At 44.2% G+C, this 21,251-nt stretch overlaps 1 protein-coding gene across 1 annotated transcript in view; it reads right to left on the reverse strand.

Annotated features, from left to right (window-relative positions):
- DMAP1 (DNA methyltransferase 1 associated protein 1) overlaps positions 1–20,948 on the reverse strand; it is a 33,468-nt gene extending 12,520 nt beyond the window's left edge. The window contains exons 1-7 of the mRNA XM_009884861.1: positions 20,798–20,948; positions 17,917–18,008; positions 17,107–17,302; positions 12,578–12,736; positions 11,256–11,423; positions 10,118–10,273; positions 7,211–7,282 (exon numbers count right to left, since the gene is read on the reverse strand). Coding sequence (XP_009883163.1) covers positions 7,211–7,282; positions 10,118–10,273; positions 11,256–11,423; positions 12,578–12,736; positions 17,107–17,302; positions 17,917–18,008; positions 20,798–20,899 — 945 coding nt within the window. The 5' untranslated portion in view covers positions 20,900–20,948. The remainder of the gene's footprint in view (positions 1–7,210; positions 7,283–10,117; positions 10,274–11,255; positions 11,424–12,577; positions 12,737–17,106; positions 17,303–17,916; positions 18,009–20,797) is intronic.
- Between the last annotated feature and the right edge of the window lie 303 nt (positions 20,949–21,251).

Here is a 21,251-nt window from a genome sequence, read left to right on the forward strand (position 1 = left end):
CTCTCATACTAAACCCAAAACACCGCAGCTACTAGCAAGAAAATTAACTCTATCCTAGCTGAAACCAGGACAATCACCAGAATACAAGGGTTTTAAAATTAATCAATGGTTATTTGGATATTTCCACACATACCCTCCCTCATGCTGCACTTCATTTTAATTCAATTTTGAGACAACCTTTTCCTTAAACTCAACCTTCCCCAGCCCTAAACAATATGACTGTCCTAAAACCGTTAATCCTAAAAACTCCACACATCTGACCTGTGTCTGTACAGCTATAAACTGTGGTTTTATGCACCAGCACCGGTATTGTTGTTCAGCATTATAATACAGCTCACTGACATTGAAAACCACCTTCTTCATGGATTTCAGCAGCAAGAAAACTTTCTCATTAGGCACTTTCTTCATGGATATCTTTAAATTACTGAATTGCTTAGTGGGTTTCCGGGAAGGAGTGCTAAAGTTTCAGATTAATAATGTTTTTTGCATTTTCTGGCTTAAGAAAGGGAAAGAAGGTCAACCCTTCCCCGGTTGCAAGGCTCTACTCTGCAGGAGCAGAGAGCCTTCACTCCTGCACAGTTTTAAGACTCAAGGAAGGAAAGAACCATATTAAGTACTTCAGCCTTAAAGCTCTGGAATTTAAAAAAACCCAACAGAGAAATTCAATTTCAGATATGAGTGTGCACATTCCTGGAAATTTGAAGTACTTAACTGCTCAGAACTAAAGTGCTACAATGTAAGGTGGATGGGCAATTGCAATGGATATATGCAAAAGTTAGAAAAGTTTGAAATTGCACAGGTATTCTCTGCCTCCATGAACATACGTGCTTCCCCCTGCCCCAAATTACAGCCACTGACCCTATGTCTTACATCAGTGCCTGCTGATCTGCCAGACTAAGATTCAGGACAAATAAAAATAGAGTATCATACCACTATGCCATCTCTACTATGCTATCTAACACATTAAACAGCCAGTGATCACTCTGGGATGGCACGTGACCATCAACTTGCTCCATCAACGAGGCTTAATACTAAATAAAGCAATATTTTAAGAAGAAAACATTTTTATATTAACTTATGTAAATGGTTATTTCAGGGCTTTTTGGACTGAAGTTAGACATACTTCACAAACTCCCAGATCAGTTGTGCAAAAATATAAATTCGGTACTTGAATCCTCCTAGTAAATTAAGCCAGTTTTACCTGTTAGAGGAATATACCTAGTGAAAGCTTTGTCAAGGATGAGGGAGGCCAACAGATCCCAGAGAAGCACAGCACACTCAGGCATATGGCAAAGTAGCAGCTCACTGATCCTACAAACATTACTGCCTTGTTATGCATCGATAGCACTGATTCAAGGGGTAAAGTTAAGACATGCTTCCTAAAGAAACCAAAGGTCCTGAAGCATCAATGCCTCAGCACGATACGTTTTCACCAGTGCAGGTAACAAGGTCTTCAAGGTTTTTATACTCTCCCAACCTTTCCTCCCTAGGAAGGGAGTACAGACTGCTTTGACCCAGCACAAGTGGCCTAAAATGAGAATGACTCGGAATCCACACAAATGATGGCTAGTAACCTGGAAAGAGTCAGCTTCCTCCCAATTTGACATACAGGTTGTGACAAGAAACAAGACACCTGAGAAGACAAGAAGAATTCACAGCTTGCCAGCACTACCTGCCATTTAGAAGATGGTCACCTTCTGGCAAGCAAAGTATATTTGCTGCTTCCCAATCCTGAGATTTCCTTGCCCTTAAATACATTTTGCTTTAAATATACTGCAAGCCTGTAAAACAAATGCAAAAGGACTACATGAAGGGTTTGTGCAGGGAAAAACAGTAAAACACATGGTGCAGAAGAAAGAACTGCACAGGACAGTTTTACTGGAGGGTGTTTTATGTTAAAAGCACATTACCAGTATGACACTATAGCGTATCGCTTTAGGAGATCTGCAGATTCCCAGATAGTCCTACCCCTGCCTCTCACTACAGGCACAGAAACCTAGATGGAATGGAAACGGCTACAGCCTCTGAGCTGCATCTGACTGAAACAAATTAATAGCACAGAAGAATGTGCTGTGATCACAGGGAGGGCCCTAAAATAGGCCACAGGAGGGGGAACTCCGAGGACAGTTTCAGATAGTACAAGAACACTATGTAAACTTCCACATCAGACTCAAATTCAAGAAACTGCAGCAAAACTTGCATCTAGTCTTGAATTGATGTTACTTTTCTCTTAAATAGTTTAACTGAAACTACACTCACACAAATACAAAACCCCACAGTGACTAATTACACTCCAATGATTACATTGGTTACGCTAATGAAAGGAAAAAGCAATGTATATAGTGGTCTGCACAAGTTACAGTTACATACAATCAGATTACCTGATGAATGACACCTAAGACTGTGTCACTATGGGCACACAAAGGTAGTAAAAGCTGCTCAAATTTGTCCAGGACTGGCAGACAAAGGTCCCTAAGGCCTCATACTGCACAGACACTATTTAGTACCTCACGATTCAACAGAAGCAGCAACACGGAGTGTCCTTTCCAGAACTACAACTTATTTTAAAAGACCCCATTACTGTACCCAGAGTGCTCTCTTTATACCCGAGAGCCTACTAAGGCTTTGGTCCAGATGCCCTCCCACACCAAAGAGCTCCACGAAAAAGGCAACGGATGCATCTTCTTTCAGCAACTTAACATTAACTACATTTCAGTTTAGGTAAGAATGAGAACGGAGGAAGAGAAGTGTTGGATTCACCTCCTCTAGTTCATTCAAGATTTTGTATCCTTTGCTGTTCTCTTTAAAAATAAATACTCCAATATTTTCATCTTATTTCATTCTCTACAGGCAGGAGTTTGATTAGGAAATATACCAGCACTCTCTTGGCCCTAATTAAAGGACACGTAATACAACAAATAGATGGCAATGCCACAACATGAATTCGATCCAGCCTGCATCATTTGTTCATAACTTTTATTCACAGAAATGAGACTACTACTTTCCTTCCACACCTCTGTCAGGCTCCCCACGGAAATTACTCTCATCCACTCTCTTGTAGAGCGCAAACATACAACTTCACTAATGAAAAATTGCTAGCAGAAGCAACAAGCACATCTCAGCTAACTAATCCATGGGATGTTCAGGTCTGGAAACATAAACTTTCCTACCTAATAAGGGTGTGCTGATCTCAATCAGATTGATGCCAGGTTGCCTTGGAGTGCAATCAATACAAAGCAAATAAATTATTAATTGCTCCAAGTAATTAAATTTATCAAATCCAAATAAAAATAACTGATATTTTATGGAACCATTTCCAAAGCTGAACCTCTGAAGGGACAGTATTGATTACAGGAGGACAGACAGATGTTTCACATGTTCACAGCCGATGAGGTCTGGGTTTGCATTAATGACAGGGAAGGAACAGAGCCAACAGCCTCCGACATAGAGTAAACAGGCGGTGTGCTTGGCCATTTAATTGTGGGTCAGATCAAATATGGAGAATAAACATGTCTGAACACATACATACAACCCCATCTTCCTCTAGAAATATCATTCACCTTGGAGCTGTAGTAAGCCCTCAGTTCCCACTCCAAGAAAAAAATGGAAAAGAAGTCACACACACACACATTCCCCCCACAACCACAGTAAATTCTTACTCATTAATCAGTGCTAAAAAGAAATGCTCAGCTGGCTAGTAAATATTTAAAAGCTGGTGAGTGTGAATATTTGAATCAATGGGTACTAAAGCTGTACTTGTAATTTTCTTTCCTCTACTTCTTTTTTAATTGGTCCAACTGGCAAATTGTCTACAAGATCCCAGTTAGCAGATGCCATCAGGCTGCTGGCTGGAAGCCTTTTCTGAGGGGGGTGGCCAGCTCTGAATGACTAAGCTGGAGCATCCCTCAGTCCTTTCTGCAGACTGAGATCTCTACAAACTCCTTTTCACCCCGGAGTTTTGTTTCCAGATGAGACATCACTCAATCGATTCGCTACCAGTTCCTTTGTTTCCAAACCCATGACAACAGAACAAGGACACAGACTTATACCTCAACATGCACGAGTGGGGACAAACATCCACCCTTTTCTATCCATCACCTTCCTTCTTAAAAGCACTGCTGCAGCAATTCAACAGCATTAACGAAATCCTAACTTAAAATTCGCAAATAAGGCTGAGAGAGAAGATGAGCAAATTAAAACACATTGAAGAGATGTTAAGTGCGCCAAAGTCAAGTGCTCTGAACACAATGAAGTCAAAGACAAAGGTTAAACTTAAAAGAAAGATGAACACAACATGGTATAGAAACACTGCGGTGAATTCAAAACAAACTCAGCTCTGCCCTACAGAAGCAACACAACGCCTAGATCACAAACACGAGGTTAGCATTGGATTGTCTGGGTCCTGGAAAAGATTCAAGTTCAACAGCTCCCATTTTCCTTTCCTTCAGGCAGATCCTCAGCAAAGCTTTCCTTCCTCATAGCTCCCTGCTTTCCCTTTAGTCTCTTCCTCTCCTTTCCCTGCACAAATTCTCTACCCATCTCTCATTTCCTCTGGCTCTTTGGCTGTCTGCCCTCCCAGCTGAGCAGACCTGGTATAACAGGAAGTTTTCCAGAAGTAACGCTAAGGATTAATGATGCACTTCTGGTGTTATTTTCATAACGCTGTTTTACTAACAGCAAAGGTCTAAAATTCCTTTTCAAGAAACTCATGAAAGGTTTATCCTCTTCCAAAACATCTGCTACTGCCTCCTGTTCTCAGTGGCACCAAGGCAATACACTGCCTTGAATTAAGACGAAGCTTTTCATAATGCCCAGCTTCCTACTGCCTTAGAGAAACTTGCAGTCTGGGCTGTCAGGAGGCAGAGGGGAAATCCCATGCAGAGCAAGGGCACGGGGGCTGTGGCCTTCTTTGCCTGTGGCCACAGCCCCATGGAGAACAATGGGAGACTGAAGCCATTGTGACAGAAGGCAGCTTGTCGAACTCACTGGAGAAGATTACTCTTCAGCGTCTGCTGAAGGAGAAACTTTAGGTTATGAAGAATAATGGCTGTAAGTGACCATTAATCCCGGGGGAGGGGAGGGGGGGGGAAGTGTTCAAATTCAGCCTGTGCATAAGATTTTGTAAGCTTTAACAACATGGGGAATTTGAAAAGCCAGGGCTATTGTCATAAAAATTACTGGGAACAAATTAAGTTGAATACAGATTGCTAACTTTTTGTTCAAGGACTCATTTCTATAAATTAATTTTAACTCAAGTTTTCAGACTAATTGTAAATCCTCAGGAAAAAAAAAAATATCTCTAATCAAAGAGTAGGCGCTATTATCCTGGCGATGATATGGTACATTTTTCACACGTGACAGAGGTTGCGTCCCTGATCTCAGTGCAAAATCCAACTTCGCCTAACCATGAAGGCATAAAACACAGTAGCAAAGTACAAAATAAAAGAGAATAATAGAAGCCTTTAGGTGAGGAACCCTTTAGGTCCTCAGGCAAAAGAACTTACTGCAGGATGTCACAAGCCTTTAGAAATCATTTTCCAATGTGCTCAGGGCAAAACATCTTACACTGGCTGTTGCCAGAGTACAAGTTCCCAGCACAGCATCCCAATTCCTCACTTAGTACTGGTCAGCTCCCACCCTCATCAATTTCACACCACTGGTGTGTAGAGGGTTTGCCACATACATCCCACAAGTAAAATAATTCGGATTAGCATGGATTGTCAACTCTACACCACTTAGCACTTCAGTGTCTCTTACCAGTTCAAAAGGCCCGTACTGACCCCATGTAATTAATTCTCCCCATCACACATATGTGAAGCAAGTGAGTCTATTAGCTCCCATTTCAAAAACTGAGTACTGCAGGCTGAAAGTTGCTGAATCAGACTGCCATGCCTCATCTTATCACTGCATTTTGTGAGCATTAAAGAGAACAGGGAGAAGCATGTAGCACCCATTTTCACAAAGGCTGGGATTTGAATTGCCTGTTTGGCACATGAAAAGGCTGCTGGCTTTGCCAGATGGTTCCATCATTGACACTTTATTGCTCAGTTTCTCTTCCAGAGGGGGTATAAAAATAGAAAAGATCAACCATCACTTATTAGTTTTCAAAATCCAAATCAATCTCCATAAATTACTCTATTTATCTTAGTGCTGGAGAACACATCTGCCACATCTCCATAAATCTCAACACATGCACTGCAGTCTTGCCTGTCAGTTGCCTATGAATTCCTTAAGGCTGTAGCCCCTCACTCAAACAGGTAGCCTGCAGATGGTGGCACTTGTACACTAAAGGGGTCCACCAGCAGTGACCTTGCCGGGGCATGCCACCTCTAATGTGCACGTGCACCCATACGTCAAAGCAACATGATCCCAAACACATTTCTATTGACAGCCCGAGGGTGTTCCCAGCAACATTTGAAACTATTCTGACATCAAAAGAACATCCCATAAAACATTCTTTAAAAGTGACCTAGAAAATTACTACGCCAAGTGAGGGTGGCAGGCAAGGAACCTACTTCTCCACCCTTGCTACAATAAAGCAACTGAGGATTATTTTATTTGGCTAGGGAAAAAAAGCACCTGTACTGGGCAAATAGGTTTTTGCTATCAAAACCCCTCTGAAAACATTCACTTGGCCAGGCAGGTTTAACTTACTCGGTATCCCAAAACCTGTCGCTAAGAGAGAGGCATCAAGTCTTGCTGATAAAACAGCAAGAAAGTTCTTTTCTCGGGGATATCTGTGCAACAGAATGAACAAAGGGGCTTTTCCGCGCAATATTTTCTGAAGATAATGGAAATAAGGCGGCTAAAAATTGTATGCATTTATGTGCCTCTCCTTTTCAAGTCACAACCTGAACATCCAGCTCTTAAAAGCACCTCTCATCTATTAACAGACGTGCTCTACGAGGCCTATTACATTTGGCTGTTTGGACTAGACAGCTCCATTTGGGTCTGTCACGTGTGTCTAACAGCAGAGCAGGCACACCACTAACAAACACCAGCAAGTTCAGGTGCCCCTGCAAGGCGATGAGCTGGCTTTCACAGAGCCAGCATTCCAGGTTTCTGAGTCTCCACATTTATGGAATTCCTTTCTTATTTTAGAGGCAAGAACTTGACTTTCTTTAGCTATAAAAGGAGAACAGATGAGGAGACAGACAGGCAGACTGAAAGACATTAACAGAGGTCCCAAGGGACCAGGACAACAGCCTACCCTCTGGCTTCGCAGCGTGACACCTGCAGATTTGAAGTCAGGAAACTTGATGCCAGCAGTCTCAGGAACAGCCTGAAAAAGATCGAAACAGGATGTGTTGATGGAGGAAACACAAGAAACACAAGGTTTCATATAGAGACTATCTGAAGGGGAAACACTGTTTCCTATGACAGAGAACCACCTGCCACAGCCACATGTCAGAGCTGAGGCAAGAGGAAAATCCCAAGCAATAGGATTCAGTGGGAAAATCCCAAGCAATTCACTGAGAAAAATACTCCAGGTTCAAGGTATCTTTGTAGAGCTCAAGCATTTTTGTTTGGTTGGTTTAAATTCACTGCTCTACACAGAGCCTTAGACCCATACATACAAGCATAAACCCTAACCCTAAATACTACTCCTTACACTGACATATGCTTATTCGCACAGTATCATCTTATTTAACTTAGGCCCATTTCACTGATCAAAACAGCTCAAGACTTCCATAAATCTTGGCTTTTGACCACAAGTCCTCTAAGGAATGAGAAGAGAAACCTCTGATCTGTACAGACATGAGCCCTCTGATGAGGATGTAAGGACTGCACACCTCCAGGGAGGCCTGTTTATACACGTTTTGCCATTTGTCCACTCGTTAGATAGTTTTCTTTCTTCCCCACTTCACATTTAAGCATAGCAATGAAAGACAGCAAATTTCTAATGCTACTGCTGCTAGACAGTAAAGCGTCTAGTTACATTTCAACAAAATGGGGAAAAAAATGCAATTTCTTAAAAATCTGTGCTGCTGAGCAAAAGCACAAGGTAAGCAAACTTTCAAATTATTAAACCAAGCTATCCGCAGAGCCCTGTGCACTGAATGGTGGGGAGTCCCCTGAATGGATCACCGATACTCATGATTCAATCTAAGAATAGCCACAATCTCTACAAAACGCATGCTCAATCACGCTTTTCCAAAAGGAAGTCACCTCAAATCTCCCAATTTTTTTTGGAGACAGCATTCACCTTGCTACTCCCACATTTCTCTCCCGAGAGGCTCTGCGGCTTGCTCCTTGTTCATTCCAGACAGGGCTGAGACAACCAGGGCCGCCCCAAGATCATAAGAGATGCTGAAGGACAGTGACACAATTCCTCAAGTTCCCTGCCAATGACTCTCACGTCTCTATCAGCTATTTCTATATCATGGTCTTGAGGTTGCACCTTGCAAACCCCTCTGTGTGGCCAGGCATTAAGATTTTTTTCAGGCATCTGTGGTCAGTCCAATAAACAAAGGCCCCAGGGAGATATTTCTAAACATCACCATGGTGGAAAAAGTATTCTTTAACCGCCAACAGGGCTCATGAACTTACAGGGATCACTTTGTTCTTGGGTAGGATACAGCCTCCCACCTTGGATTATTAGAGACAAAGGCGGCTACAATCAAAACCCAATCCTCTCTGCTTCCTTTGGATGAAGGCTGGCTTTCAGACCCCCCAAACTCTGCCCCCCAGCCTGTTGCTGAACACCCTGACACAAGCAGTGAGGGGAAATGAGCATCATTGGCTTAGCCAAGACAACTCTGACTGCACTCAGCGCATAAGCAATTAAATGGGTTCTTTTGCCTTGCGTACCTGTACATGCTGTAAACGCTTCAACCTCAATTGACTCTTTGGTAAATGATTTTCCTTTGTTGAAATGATGCTGATGCAGCTCCCGATTCAAATTCTTAGTTAAAATGCAATTTTTTTCTTAACATTTCCCAGCTATAGTTGGTAATTGACTCCTAATGGACTCTGTCATGGTTGAAATGATGCTAGTGCAACAACAGAAACTGCTTCACTGTCCACGCTGGCGTGCGTATGCACTATATGCCTGCAGACAGGCACCAGCCGAACGGCAATATTTAGGGCTGGACTCCCTCACCTTGGCATCCTCAGCATCTTTCCAGCCTCACTCTCCATCACCACCAATGATGAGCTGCTTTCTTTAGAGGGAGATATGCCAATCACAGTTGAGCTTTACCGGATCACCCCTCAAGGGAATTCAACGCACAGGGTGCCCAGCGATATTCTATTAATTACACAGAGGGACAGAGGGGGAACCAAAACAATGTTTTAAGGAAGTGGTGGCCATTAGGCACACTTCATCAAGCAATAACTGTCTAGCATTCACTGCTTCTCTCCCCTCCCTGCACAGACCCTTCTGGAGGACAATGACACAAGTGCTCTCTGTTCACAAGGTGGAAGGACAGGAATTCCCAGGGGCTCACTGGAAACATCTGAGATTTTGTGACAGCCCTTTCCTACTGAAGGCGCTGAATTTAGTTCAGTCCAGGCTGTCCTCTTTCCAGAAAGGGAAACTGAGGCAACATCAAATGTGAATTGAAACCTGTGTTCTGGGCTCCTTCGACTTTAGCTCTGCTCAGGGAAAAATGAGAAGCAATAACTCCCAGAATACAAGAGTCACCCAGCAGGACTGCTCTGATCACAGCTGAGGATCAGGAGAGGGGCATGTACTGAGCTTAGGGAGATGCTGCTGAGACCCAGAATTAGGAAGGGAAAGGGAAACCTCGACTAGAAAAAGAAGGCAGGTGAAAGACAACGGGTTTGTGGGATAATCCTGCACAGCAGTACCAGAATACACTTGGGAGAAGTAGGGAGACAGTTGCTTCTCCCTGCCATGAGGCATGAATGGCTGGCATCATTTCATCCCATTTCTCAAAGAGGAATAGGGAAGCAGGACTTAAACTGGCATTTTTCAAATGGAGACAGACAGAGAGCACACCAGAGGACTCTGACAATGGCTGCCTTAGACCAATCTGTCTTCTAAAAGACATAACAGAAAAAGCATCTGCCAGAAGGCAGCCAGCAGCTACTCCCCTAAAAAGAGCTGAGGGCCTGATCCCAGTACGATTGCTGAAGGAAAAACATTACCAACCAGAGCATAAGCAGGGGGGGAGGGGGCACGTCTCTGCTCAGTGGTGGTGTCAGCAGCTGTGATGAGCTTCTGCAGGTCTTGGGTTCTCTTTTCTCTCTCTTTCTTCCTGGTTTCGATTTTTCGGAGCTCCTGGATGAGGTATTCTTCTTCTGCCACCTGCAGACCAGAGCACGTAAAGGCAATCAGAGCAGCAGAGGAGGCCTAGCAAGGCAAGGGGGCCATCTACTGATAACAGCTCTGCTCTGGGCCGGCCTGGGAATGACTTTAAGCTCCCCTGCCTAGTATCTTGGATTTGCAGAGCACATTAGGCTCCACAGCCTTACCCTATATCCACGACAATGCCAGTCAACAAACGGGCAGGTACTGTATCACAACATCTGTGATGCACTCTTCAGCAGCATCCATAAGTGATTAATCCCACCTCCAGACAGATACCAAGAGCATAGACAGAAGGGTAAAAAAGCCCAAATATACTGTAGTTGCTAATGCAGTGTTGTGAAAAGCTGGCTTCCCTCCCAGACATAGCATGTAGAACCTAGAGTAGCTACACTTAGTATCAGCACACCGGTCAAGGTGGGAAGGACAAGTAGACTCATTGCATGTATAAACTTGTCATTAGAGGGAACTACTAACAAAAAGGATGCTCTCTCCCAGCCTTCGGAAGGGACACAGTTCCTCAACCTCTAAACCCTGGGACCGTTACACAGCTTCAACAAAGAGGAGAACTAAACATGCAGATTTAGTGTCTTTGATATTTTCTGGCAAGATTTTTACCTCAAAGGAAATAATTCTCTCCCCGTGGGACTCAGGGACTCATAAGGACACTGATCTAAAAATTTGTTTCTATTCACAGGACTAGTACAGTAAGTGTCACAGAGAAGGCGTTGGCAGTTACCAGAGATCATGTTGGCAGTTACCAGGGCTCACCTAGCCATCTCTCCTGCATAGTCATATTTCCCAGTTATTGTCCTTTTGTATTCCTTAAAATGACATGAACTCAACAACAAAAGCAGTACTTAGGTGTTGCTCTTTTCTTGTCCAGTCTTTCTTTCCCTTTCCCACCCTCTGGCCTATTTCATTCACCTACTGATTCAACTTATCATTAATCTTTTGGATGAGTGATGCTTCCCCAAGTTACCTGCTCTGGTGTCCTATTGTACAGCCTTTCCAGTTGTTCCTTCCTTCGCCTCTCATGGCCAGCATCGAAGACTGGGATTTTCAGGTCTGTGCCCGGAGCAGCACGAATATTAGCCAGCTTGGCACAGATGTGATAATATCGTTCCTTCAGGTCCTCCACTGATCTTTTCTATGGAAGACATCACAGGAGCACAACATTATGGAAGAACCAAGCAAAACCTTGTGCAGTAGCCAGCTAAGGACCACTGGCTGAAGGATGGCAGCATGTAAGACGCTACATGAGAGGAAAAGCAGCAGGAAGCCTTGCTGGTCCCAGTAGAACAACAGGGGAGGGGGCGTTTCTCAGTGAACTGCGTGAATTAACTGCCATTTAAAGCTACTGCTTTAAAAACACCCATCAGAGGGTCCAACAATACCGCTAAGGGTTAGAGACAACACAGCAGTGAAGCACTCCCAGATAAAAGGATGCAAGGATAGTTGTCTCAGAGAGGAGAAAACCCACAAACAGGAAACAGTGACAAATGTGCAGGAGGCCTCCTCTGAGCTGCTCCAGCCAATGGCCATTCAAGCCATAACCAAGAAGGTATTAGCTGCAACAATTCATTGTCCATTGTTACATGGAGCCTGAGGTGTCTTCCCTTACTCCAAGTACCAAAGGTGTTTGGCTTGCCCAGCTGGGCAAACTCTTCTTATTCCACTTTGCTACAGGCTCTTCACGTGAGCATTTCAGAGGGCAACAAAAATCTCCACCATTTGGAGCTGTTCTGTAAGAGTCACATCATTCCCTCATGTTACCAAGAGGCATGGAACCAGCAGCTCCAGGAGATTTATGATCATGACACCACGGTGGCATCTTCAGACCACTGATGGTGCCTGCTTCACAGCAGAGATGACAGAAACCTGCACCAGGTCAGACCACAAGTCAGGAGCCGCACTGGGGAAAAATCCCAATCCCCAGGGACCGTTAGCAGATTCTTCTCCCAGGACTAGACTGGAATCCAGGACACCTATCTTGCTCAGCTAAACAAACTCCCCAGCTGCCTTATCTTCAGGGAACAATGAGTTGTTCTCCTGACAGGGGCAAGCCTTCTAACTTTCTAATAAAACACAACAGGGAATGAGCACAAGTCACAGTGGATTTAATTAGAAACAAAGCAAGCAGCAATGCCCTGTGCTGGAAATTCAATATTCCTTGCTGCCAATAATTCATTATTTTCCCCTAATTAAGTTGATATAAAGGGTAATTTGGTCTTTGCAGTGCAACGAGCCCTGCACGTGCCGTAGCAGCAGGTTGCTAGCAGCACCTTGGCTCCCGGGACTCACCTTGAACTGCTGGTGATCGTAGCGGTCATGAATCACCACAAAGCGCAGATCAAAACGCCGAGCCAGGTCAAAGAGGTGGTCTGTCTCAGCTTTGGTCCACGCATCATCATGGAGATACATCTGGTATTCCTGCTCCGAGTAGACAGGTACCTGCACTGTCTATGCAGAGAAAAGAAAAACATGGTAGCTCTCTTGCAGTACTGCTGTTCTCACTGCCAGCTGGTAAGGGCTGAGATACTTGAGCCAAGAACAAGAGTAGTGCGCTAACAGCAGGGGGCTGCCAGGACCCTGAGCATGGGTCCTGGTAGAAAACGTGATGAGCAGGCAGAGGACTTGATAAGGAGCAATGTGTGATCTCAGGGCCAGAAACATGATGTTCTGAGGAGCCTACCAGGAAATACCGCCTGGGAGGCTGAAACCTGTTTCAGGTGGCTGACACAGGCAGAGGTCAGCAACCCACATCCTGACAACAGGTTTCAAAATTATCAGGCTAACATGACAGTGAAACCAAGGTTCAGCCAGCCTCCCTGCATTCCTTCCATATAGCAGAACCAATACCTTGACATAAACTGCTCTGACAGTCGACTCTACTTGGGTTGGGACACGCTCACTTGTACGTGAAGAACGGGAAAGGCAAGGAGCGGCAGTTCCTAGCCTTTAGCACACCTTCTGCTTTGACACACAACCCACTTCTTTCATGTTTGGTGCAGACAGTGCCATGAAGATCTGAAAGGCTGAGTGCTGTACAACTGAGGGCCATAAACTTGGCAAACAACTTTGTCCCTCCCTTCCTCATCCACCCTTTGTCCAACAGGGCCACAGGGCCAAACGACAGTCCAACTCTCAGAGTGTCCCAGGTGCCTAAAAGGCGAAACCCACACCACTGTCCACAGCCTGGAACTGCTCTGCAAGGGCTCTATCCAGAACATAAGTGTCACATGAGTACTAAAGGAACAGTAAAAATACTTACTGTATTAGGGGAAGTCCTAGCACATGGTAAAGCAAAAGCACAAACAAGCCTGTGCTTTCCTCCCTCCACTCCCACCACTCCTGCACTGGAACTCTGCTCGGCCTGAGGAGGTCCTGTCTCCACAAGAAAACACTGTGTGCACGTGAGCAGCAAACATGCTTCATCACCTCTACGCCCTCCTGAGTCCTACGCCAGAAAAGTCATCCCCATGAACTCCATACAGCTCAGATGAGCATTTCTGAGCCTCCAAATAAGAACCTCTTTAGGTCTACTGCCCTTCTTCCATCACAGACACAGACGCTTAACGGTGAAGCCTATCTCTTGGGGATGCACTGCACCTCAATCTTCAATTACCACATCCACCAGAAGAAAAGCCATCCTACTAGACACTATAAGGACGTCCTATGTACATCGTGAAATAGATATATATATTTTCTAGAGTAGCACACATATATGAAAAGAGCCAGCAGGGCCCTCTGCAGTGGATGGAAGGGAAGGCAGCAGATGCCCGATCATAGAAGAGAATGGGACAAGAGCAAAGAGCAGTCCCCAAAACAATTCCTTAGCCGCAGTCACGGCTGCTGAGGTAAGAACTTCTGAGAAGCAAGAAGGTGGGAATTCATCGGATGGAAAGCTTGAGCCAGCCACGGCATGACTATAAGTTCAAATGCAACATAGCCATGAAAATGCAAATATGACCACCCGAGAGGGATTTCCAGCAGAAACTGGCAGAGTTTCAGTTGCACCACAAGACCTTGGCAGGAATACCAACTATAACTCTACTGACCCCTGTTCAGGAAAGATGAACTGAAATGGGAACAAGTACAGAGAAGAGCAACAAGGATGAGTAATGGGGTGGGGAGCTTGTCTTCCCACAGCAGATTGGAAGAGAAAGGAGCCTAGCAAAGGAAGTCTGAAAGGGAATCTGACTGCAGGCTTCAAGTACGCTAGATGAATGAAAGGAATACCCACAGGAAGAAAAGAACAACTGAAATAAGGACAAAGAAACTGGCTTGCACAGAAATGCCAATTTCACATGGAAAATTTAACCTGGAAATGAGAAATGGGGCAGAGGCAGTCTGGAATTGCTTCCCAAGGAAGGACGGGGGCAGGAAAACCCAAGTGCTTTTCAAAAGGAACTTGACCAGTTTGAGAGACTGGATGGTGCAGGACCTGAAAGACCCAAGAAGAGGATTCAATGGCCTGGAAAAACCCCTCTCAGTCCTACATTTCACACTATAAACCTACACAATGATGGCCATTAAATTAGCTGAAACTGCTCAGGCAAGATCCTGGAGCCATGAGACAGTTCTGTGAAAACATCAGCACAATGACTACTAGTGGTGAAAAGACAAACTGAACAGTAAAAATTATCAGGGAAATAAAGAGAAACACAGCCAATGTACAAACATGCTATGGTTCCTTAAGTGAAACACGCACTCCTAGTCCATTTCAAAATAAATTATATTTGAGAACAACAAGGATGAGACAGGGCACAGAAGGGCAGACGTATGTCAAATTACAGAATACTCAGTACACAGCAAGGACAATTTACTACATCATGTAACACAAGATCTCATAGGCATCAAATGAAACCCCAAGGCAGCAGTTTAAAATGAACAGAAGAAAGCACCTTGGCACACCATACAAAATTAACCTGAGGAACTCATTACCATAGGATATTCACACAGCAGCTTTCTGCCCTGAATGTACCTAGCAAGAATTATTAAACATGAATTCCAAGTTAAAAAAATCCTTAAGCCAAAGACCACCAGAAGCCAGGAAAAAATGCTCTCTATTTGCCCCATTCTCATGCTCTTTCTCTAAGCTTTTACTAATGGTGGCCAGAAACAGAATATCAGCTGAGAGAGGCCTTTGCTCTGACACTAGCAAAGCTGCTTTTATATTCCTATTTCACAGCCTGGATCAAGGCTCAGTGTACACTGTGAAACGTAAGTTTACATTTTGGATCTCACAATGAAAAGGAGGGATTTGGTTCAGAGACTGGAAGCACACAAAAAAAGCAAAGCAACTGAGCAGTGACGCAGAGCGTGAGCAACCAAGAGGACAGACTACATAGGAAAATGGGCTTATGCCAAGGGGAGCAAGAGATTCAGGCAGAGGTATCAAGTACGTGAAAAGGAGCCCACAGAAGAGTTTGGAAAAGTAAATAAATTCCTCTGACATGGCAAATATCTGCAAAACTCCTCATCAGTGCCTTCTATCCTCTCACACGGATCCACAAGGGTAACAACTTGCTCATAATATTATGTAGTTGTGCAAGTGCAGATGGCAGAGGTCTGTACCACTAATCTAAAGGTTGCAGCCTTGATGAAGGCTCCTCTGTCTGTCAATTCATGGGACACGATAAAGTTAAGGAAACTAGAATCGTATAATTACAACACTCGTGTGTGGCCCCCTCTGATAAACTTGGGTGAACTCAGCCAAAAACTGTTACAGCAGTAGAGTCTCAGAGACAATTACACTCCCAAAGTTTCGCTCAGACAGCTAGGTAGGTGCCTTGACTAAGTGAGTCACGCTTCAGACTTCCACCCTAGACATCAGAGAAGAGATACCACAGGAGGCTCTTACCAACGTCCCAGCAAGAGGAAAAGCATCAGTCAGAGCTTGAGCCTTCTAACATATAAGGTCAACCAACCACTTAACTCTGCAGGAAGCCAGGCTTTGTTAGAGCTGATGCTCTGTGGGTTACAAACTTAAAATGTTGTATACAGTTATACGCAAGCAGAGCTTTTGTGGAATCCTGTTAGCACATACTTTTTTCCCCCCTTCAGATTTGCATCATGAAGGGGGTTAAATTATATTACGGAGGCACCCTAACTCTCCTCCTTCCTAACTTTGGAGGTCCTGACTTTGAAGTATAAATCTTGATGTAGTTTTCTTTGTGCATACACATGAAAGCCCCAGCCACTCAAAGCAGATACATCTGGGACAAAAGACAGCAGGAGATTACAACAACACAGTGACAATTTAATATAAGACACAAAGAACAGGGTACTGCACCACACTGATACCACAAGAGCAATTTCAGAGGGAACGCAACGTAATTCAGCATCTGTGCTGGAATCTGGCCAAAAGGCCACAAGCCAGCTTTTTGGCCACAAAGCTCAGGCAATTTTTTTTCATACCAGGCAAAATAACAAGACTTATGACTTTAAAGTCGCACTCAGAACAGAATATCTTTTACTACCTAGAGCCTGTAATCAGGGGAAGGATGTTGGTTAGGAACTGAATTAGATGGCAGAGTGCCTCCTTTCCAAATCAATGACTGCACACCTGAAACACAGGGGGCTCTAGCAAGCTCTGACCACATACTGAGACCACTTAGCTTGAATGATTTGGAGGCACATTTGGATGATCTGGAGTCTGTGATCACATGGCTGCAGGTCATGCTGCAATTTAAAATGCAATTGCCAAATCTAACTCAGCCTTCACTTGTTGAAAGAACCAACTTCCTATCTGGACATTCAAGAAGTTGACTGAAGGGTATTTTCCAGCTGCTATTTATATGCTTTTGTTTGAAAGTGCTCCCACTTACTTTATTGAACCGGGCAAAAGGGTAGTCCTTCCCTTCCTCTGCTGCTCTCCTCCAGTGGTAGAACATTGCTCCATCTTTTCTCGCTGGGTTTGTGAAAGGCATCCACTTCCAAGGCCGGACTTTCTTGGACCCCAGTTTTGCTTTGACTGTTCGATAACCCTGAGTTGTATCACTTGGCAGCAGCGGAGGTGCATCCCTGTGGTGGAGAAAAGCGCTGGCTGACAAGAAGCAAGAAGTAGCCCAGGACAAACCCAAAGAGATTTCAGACTCAGTGGGATCCGCCACCACAATGCTTAGTGTGGAAAAACCCGAGTTTAAGCTTTATTCCAGGTTATGCACTTCCCAGACTCCAATGCTTCCCGCATCAGAGGACAGAATGTTCAGCATGGATGGGTTTGAACAGAACCATCTGGAAAGCAAACTATGCAAGAGACCCCTGGGGCAAGGGCACAATCCATAACAAGCTAAATACAGGCCGCAGCAGAACTCTTTTTTCAGAAATAAAAGCAGGTGTTGTTCCCAGTTGTGAATAAAGAATAATTAAATATAGAAGGGTAAGAACACTGCCTTGTCTGCACTAGACTATTGTGCATGTACCTAATTCATCTCCTATCCAGCACAAACCCCTCAAATTCAGAAGAGAGAAAACAGACATGGCCCATGACTGTCTAAGAGAGAAGGGCACAAGCATAGGCCAAGCACAAAGGGGAATGCAGGAAGCAAGACCGCCCATGGTTTCAAGAGGATGCTGCCCTGCCACCAAAAGCCCAGGCTACCCCACAATCTTCACAGATGACCACAAACACTTACTTTTTGTCAGAGTAGAGGAGTGCATAAACTTCTCGGTGCATCCCTTCTGGCCTCTTAAATGTCAATGTCTCTGAAGATTTCTTGGATTTTTTCTGAAACAAAAGAATTGCGTTTTAGATTTAGAAGTAGCAATCCCTGAGAGAACATTAAACTACATAACCTGTCGCCCTGTAATGTTTTTTCCTTTTATCTGGTTTTAGGCACCTTGAATTTCTCCAAGAAAGTGCCTGTTCCTGGTGGAAGACACTGACAGACAAAACATGCCCACTTTCAGTGATAGCACCCACCAGTACTCAGACACTTCTTGTTGCTGATAACACACACTTAAATTCCAAGTTGAATATCTGGCTGTAGTTTTCAGGGGCTGGTGCACTAAGCCTTTTTTTTTACCAGGTAAGCACTGTCCTCACGTGAAGGTATTAATGCATTTAATTAAGTGATTCTCTACCTTTTAGAGCAGATAATAAGAAATGTCTTCCCACTCTCTCTTAGTTTTTGCCACTTTGTTCTGCAGAAACTTCAGGTTTTATCAGTTGCGATCAAGCCCTTGCAGTAGCCCCACAACAAAACTACTGGTATCATCTACAAAAGTAAATCCCCATTCCTGCCTCTGCCCTCACATTTATACAGCAAAGAAAATTTTTTTAATTTTTTTTTTAACATAGCTTCTTCAAACTAGGAATTCAGTATAGACGACTCCATCTGGCCCTTAAAACCTTGTCAGAACTTATGGTTTCTAAGACACAGTCCACCTCATATCACATATACAATTTTATAAAGTAATCAGCTTTGGATTCAGGTAAACACAGTAACAGTCACATTGACAAGGTATACTTTATTTAAGTGGGCCAAGTTTACTGAGTAGTTCAGAGCATTTTGTCTAACTGTACCATCTTTATAACTACTAGCCATGTCACTACTTTTAAGTACTTGTTTACCATATGGCTACCAACTTTTAAATCAGTATATTTTGCAGTAGTAAAACTAACACTATATCATAAATTGTATTAAATCCATACAGTCACCTTTATCAAACAAATTCAAAATCTCATTAAAAAATAATTATCTATTAGCTTGGACTACAACTACTTTCCATAAAACTTCATGGCAGACATTCATTATATTAGCACCTTTCCACTCCCAATCAAACACCTTTGTCCTAGCGTGTCCATCACTTTACCCAGGAGTGAAGTAAAGCCAATGAAGGCAGTTACCCACAGGTCACCACAGACCCGATTTGAACATAGGCTTCTGGAATTCCCCCAAAGTTGCCAGATTTATTAAAAGTTAATATCAGCAGGGCAGAGATCAGCTCAGCCAGCAATTTTAGGACTTGAGAACAAATTACTTGGTCCAGCTGATTTAAATGTTTTTATGCCTAGTAATTTTTTTTTTAACATTCTCTGTCACTAATGGACTGGAAAGTACTTCACAGTTCTCTTGTTATTTAAAGACATCAATCTGTTTCTTTTCTAATTGAGAACAGATCTATTTCCTGATGAAGTGCTGCACTGTTATTAGCAACTTCGCTCTCTCCATGTGATAATGGCTTAGACCTTTGGTTTGATTTAGTTTCTGTACTTTGTAGAAATTCAGAATGTTTCAGCCACAGCCACAAGTGGCCTCCTGCACTCCTCCCAAACCTCTCACTGCACCTGCCCTTCCTCTCTCTTTCCATTAGAGTAGATTTGAGGAGAAACCCATCTTATTCTCTGCTCCCAAAGAGAGACAGACAGACAGCCACCAGTACTCCTTCATGTCTCTCTAGCTAACAGACAAACACTTTGAAATCAAACGATTTGCAACTCTGAACACTCAGTGCCACAAGATCGCAGGCTGAATTGAGCTGCTCACCAGACACAGTATTCCAACACAGCTGATAACTGGTGATTTTAACATTTCAACCTTTAAATTACTGAAACTCATCAGTTTTCCATCACACCAATTATACGATGTGTCCTAACCCCAGAAAGGCAGTCATGAAAACACTGTGCTTCTCTTCAGAGTTTCACTGGAGGCAAGCAAAGGCACTCAGTAAGTACTTTCAAGGATGGGGTGGTTGTGAATGTTTGGTTTTGTATGGGTTTTGGTTTGTTTTTTTTTTTTCAAACAAATACACAGGCTTTACTTCATATCAGACCATCTCTGTAGCAGAAAGCTCCTGGGGGTATCATCTCCCCCAGTGATTTCCAAACACCTCCACATCTCATAACTAACTCATGAATTGACCTTCCCAACACCTTGCAAAGCATGGGACAGCCAAGACCTTGCCTGAATTTAAAACACAGAAGGCAACAGCATACCATAGCATATTACCACACAGAACACAGTACATGACAGCATACATCCTTAACAGAGCTTATTAACTTGCCCGCATTCCCACAGGCAACACACCACAGCTCTCCCAAAATCCAGCCACACACCCTTCCTGCATGGGGACTGCTCCCATCGTTTGAAGACATTTACTGTTCATTTAAGTCAGACGATGTTTTCTTCTAAAACAGAACTGTTATACTATTTCCATCTACTTGGGGGCTAGATGGCAAACACACTTCACACTTACTCCACAAACTGGGAATTTTAGAGACAGCTGAAAACGTCCTGGGGCCAGGCCCAGCTCACCACCAGGACACCCCTTACACAGTTCCAGCTTAAATACTGCCCCAAATGCCACACAGCATAGTTAACTAAGAACACCAGGAACCCAGGTGTGGGGCCCTCCAAGCATGTCCAGACACTCCTAGGAAGCCCAAAAATAAACGGACTATGGTAGGAACATGCTTTAATCCATCTTTTCTCCAATATTCACCCCAGCCACCACATGCAAAGACAGCCAGTGCCTATAAAACAAGCACCAGCCCCTTAGGGTGTTGCAGTTCACCTTATCCGAGTTGATGATATCCTTTTTGTTGATGGTGCCTGTGTTCTCCGATTCCACGCCGCCCAGCTCCAGGATATCCCGCACATCTGCGCCCGTCGCCATCTCTCCGCCTGCCCACTGCCCTTCTCTGCCGCCGTCCTGTCCGTCCTCTCCAGCTCTGAGGGGTGAGGGGGGTGGGAAACAAGGGGGCCGGCGTTATCATGCACCTCCCGCGGGGGCTATCCCATACACACACAAACAGGCACATGCATGTACATATATACACGTATATCTACAAACATACGCGCATATATATATACTCACGCACACACGTATATCTACCTACATATACACACAGACCCCTCAGCCGCCCCCCCCCTCCTTCCCAGGCCCAACAACGGGGCCTTGTACCCCGCCAGTCCCAAGGGCCACGCACGCCGAGCCCGCAGCCGGGAGCCCCGCGGCGGGGTCCCGG

The sequence above is a fragment of the Charadrius vociferus genome, unplaced genomic scaffold, assembly GCF_000708025.1.
Source record: "Charadrius vociferus isolate BGI_N301 unplaced genomic scaffold, ASM70802v2 scaffold163, whole genome shotgun sequence".
NCBI classification, from domain to species: domain Eukaryota; kingdom Metazoa; phylum Chordata; class Aves; order Charadriiformes; family Charadriidae; genus Charadrius; species Charadrius vociferus.